The sequence below is a fragment of the Chanos chanos genome, chromosome 5 (genome assembly GCF_902362185.1).
Source record: "Chanos chanos chromosome 5, fChaCha1.1, whole genome shotgun sequence".
Taxonomy (NCBI): Eukaryota; Metazoa; Chordata; class Actinopteri; order Gonorynchiformes; family Chanidae; genus Chanos; species Chanos chanos.
This window is the reverse complement of record NC_044499.1, coordinates 22915938-22919507: the sequence shown is the minus strand read 5'-3', so window position 1 is coordinate 22919507 and position 3570 is coordinate 22915938. Positions and strand designations below refer to the sequence as shown.

The following is a 3570-nucleotide window of genomic DNA, read 5'->3' as shown; positions in this document are numbered from 1 at the left end:
CAGCGCCAGTTGGTGGGTCGAAAACAATACGATAGGACAGTTTTCTCAAAGAAGAGCAGACAGATGAAAGTGTAAACCTGACCGCAGTCCGCAAACAGCCACACAATGCAGCGCTGGACAACAGTTGATGGTGAGTTGATTGAAGACGACAATCAACCGAAAGAGTGCGTTGGCTTAAACTATTCAGTATTGACAACCATTGCTAAATCGTATCCAGAGAGCGCATTGAATCGCATTGGGAGGATGTTTAAATCCAAGAGGAGAAAGTTTGACATCTCCGCCGAAGACCCCACCTATACGGTCCTTTATTTGGGGAATTCTACGACCATTCAGTCCAAAGGAGAAGGCTGCGCTGACGTTGCCATCAGCAAGATCTGGAATAAAAGTGAAATGGGAAGAAATGGCACAAAAATGCGCCTCACAATCTCTTCGCAAGGCATACGTATGGTGCACACGGACGAGAAGGCAAAGAAACCCGGTCACATGTACTTACTACACAGAGTAACGTACTGTGTTGCTGACTCCAGGCTCCCTAAGATATTTGCGTGGATCTACCGACACGAAATAAAACACAAAGCGGTGATGCTCCGGTGCCACGCAGTGCTGGTTTCCAAACCTGAGAAGGCTAAAGCTATGGCACTTCTTCTCTACCAAACTTCAGCGACTGCCCTGGCTGAGTTTCAGAGGCTAAAACGAAGAGAGGACGCTAGGCATCAACAACAGCTTATCATAGGCGAACAAACAATTCCACTGGTCCCCATAAGGAAACTCATGAACGGGCAGTGTCTCTACAAACCCCCGGTGGAGCGCAGTCGGAGCGCGCCCAAGCTTGGCTCTATCACCGAGGATTCGATCGGTGAGGAGGAAGAGGAAAAAGCCATGCTCTTTGATGAGTTTCTAGATGGTGACTGTTTCGAAGACGCTAAAGAAGGACTACTGCTTATCGATGATTTAGAGCAATTAAGCATAGGTAACGACGTGAAGACTTTGAAAGCTGATCTGCAAGTTACCCGGCTTCTCTCGGGAGACAGCACAGGCAGCGAGTCGTCCATCGACAGTAATCTGGAACTGAGCTCTGGAACCGATTCGGATGAATTCACAGACGACAAAGTCACAGAGACTAGTTGAACAGACTAAGAAACGCATCAGACATTTAACGCACGTGTGTTGTTGTTCTGCCATGCAGAGGGATGGTAAACATTGTTTTAATCATTATCCACGTCCGTTAACTCACGTGCGTTCTTTGCTCAGCGAATTCCTAAGTGGTCTCTTGAACTGTCCTCGAGTTTGGACTCTTTCCTCTGTGTGTGTTTGTGTGTGCGTGTGTGCGCGCGCGCACTTTGTTTCACTTCAGTCTAACGTCGATATTAGAAAAAGAGAGAACTAGTAAGAGCTCGCTTTCATCTCACTTTTCACAATCCTTCAGTTTCATTCTCGATGTTTTCAGTTCTGTTCAGAGTGAAAATTAAACCATAGCGTGTTTCTTGTCTAGGATTATATACTGCCTACACTGGCATTTACCCTCTGTTTTCACAGACATATCTTTGCTATGCAAAAGTTTAAACCAAGACCTCTGTATTCTTACCTGTATGTTGTTGAGTGATGTAAGTGCTTAATCAATGATTATTGCGCAAATGAAAGAGTTTAAGTTGGTGTCTCAATCAATAAATAAAAATGAAGTTGAACAAAAGTGACGTCCTCCTGTTCTCTACACCATGGCCCAGTTCATTCAGACTAGGTAACCGATCCTGCTACAGCTTTCTGGGTCAAACAACGGCTTCTGCATGTCATGTGACCCCAGAAAACAACACAGCCAACCAGTAATTATAAGAGTGGACTGAGATTATTTAGAAACCACTTCTGACCCTCTCATTGAATTATGATTTTGCATGCTGACGTTACTATGATACATCGTAGTGAAGTGCATTCTTACCAGCTTGGCTCCAGCCAACACCTGCAATTGTCGGTCTAAAAATAGGACTGTTTCAAAACACTGTTGCTTGTTTAACAGCATTAACGAGACTTACGAAATTGTGCACTGCTAATCGAATTGAGTAAGATTAATTTAATCCAGTTTAACATAGGTCATTTCAGATAAGTTCAACCTTTTTTTTGATGTGTGTGTGTGTGTGTAGATGTGTGCGCGTGCAGACAGCGCGGCGAGATCCGTGACACAGAATCGAGGCCACATGGTGCAGACAGTGACTGGAGTCATGCTGGCTGTAAACAGGATGATGAGAGGCCAAGAGCAGAGCTGTTTACAGCAGAGGAAACAGACGGAGAGAAGTCTGGACCTCAGAACAATCCACAGGACTTCCATCACCCCAAAGAGCACACACACACACACACAGACACACACAGTCTCCAAATGCTACCGCACAAATTTTCCTTTTACCAGCATAAAGCCTGTTCTGTGTGTCTCTGTGTGAGTGTCTGACTGTGTGTGTATGTGTGAGACAGACCCTCAAGGCATGAACAGTCTGTGATAATCCTACTAACTAACAAATGTTCCATTGTTCAATAGAGAATGAAGTCTGTCAGACCAGTATTTGTACAATCGATCTGGCATGTGTCAATGAATGAGAAAACCTCTAGATAGTGCATTCATTAGTTAATTAGAATTACATTTATACACTGAATATAAGCCACTAATTCATTAGTTAATCACTTGGTTATGGTTTGTTCTCTTATTCATTCCTTAATTCATTCATTCACTCATTCAGTTAACTGTGGGCCCTAGCCTAGACTTATGGCAGTCATGAAGATATTATTTTGTATTGGAGTCCATGTAAGTAAGTTTCTGTTATCTGGGCTTGACCCTACATGTCAGAAAGTGTCAACTCAGGAAGTCTCAGATCAGACAATCCCAGCCCAGAGTCTCAGCTCTGACAGTCTCAGCGAAGAGTCTCATCTCATAAAATCTTACGTCAGGGAGTCTGAGCTCCATAAGTCTCTGAGACTCCAGCTAAAAGAGAGTCACAGTTCTGACAAGTTCTCAGCTAAGAAAATTTCAGCTGTATCTGTAAGTCACAATACAGAAATCTAATAAAACAGAACAGCTAGAGATTTTCATCCTGGGACTTTGGTCGAGGAAGAAGAAAGAAAATCCTTCTTGTTCTGAATATGAAAGCCTTTTAAAATCAGGTTAGGACGTCACATGCTGTGCACTGACAATGTTCACAGAGTAGCTTGTTTCAATCACATGGAAGGTCATTAAGAGACCAAACACACACTGATTCATTATTGGGTGAGAACACATGGCATAAAGCTTGTCCCATCTGTCTGCCTTTGGGGCTGTGTTCACATCTAAGAACAGCACATACTGAACATGGAGGTGTGTGTGTGGGTGTGTGCGCGCACAACTTTTTATTCCAGTTTGAAAGGAACAACATGTGTCAGTATTATAAAGAAAAAGAAATCTTTGCAAGAGAGAGAGAGAGAGAGAGAGAGATTGACTATGTTTATCAGAGCCAAGGCCAACTCCACTTCCTATTTCCCTTGGGGCTTTGTTTTGACTTCCTCAAATCCAGCGCAGCACACAGCTGGCCTGTTCAGAGACAACACACACAC

At 43.6% G+C, this 3570-nt stretch overlaps 1 protein-coding gene across 1 annotated transcript; it reads left to right on the top strand.

Moving 5' to 3' along the window:
* LOC115812948 (protein FAM43A-like) lies at positions 1–1647 on the top strand. Its single transcript, XM_030775511.1, has one exon. It carries the CDS (start codon positions 106–108, stop codon positions 1126–1128), a length of 1023 nt encoding a protein of 340 aa, XP_030631371.1. The 5' UTR covers positions 1–105; the 3' UTR covers positions 1129–1647.
* The last annotated feature ends 1923 nt before the right edge of the window (positions 1648–3570 follow it).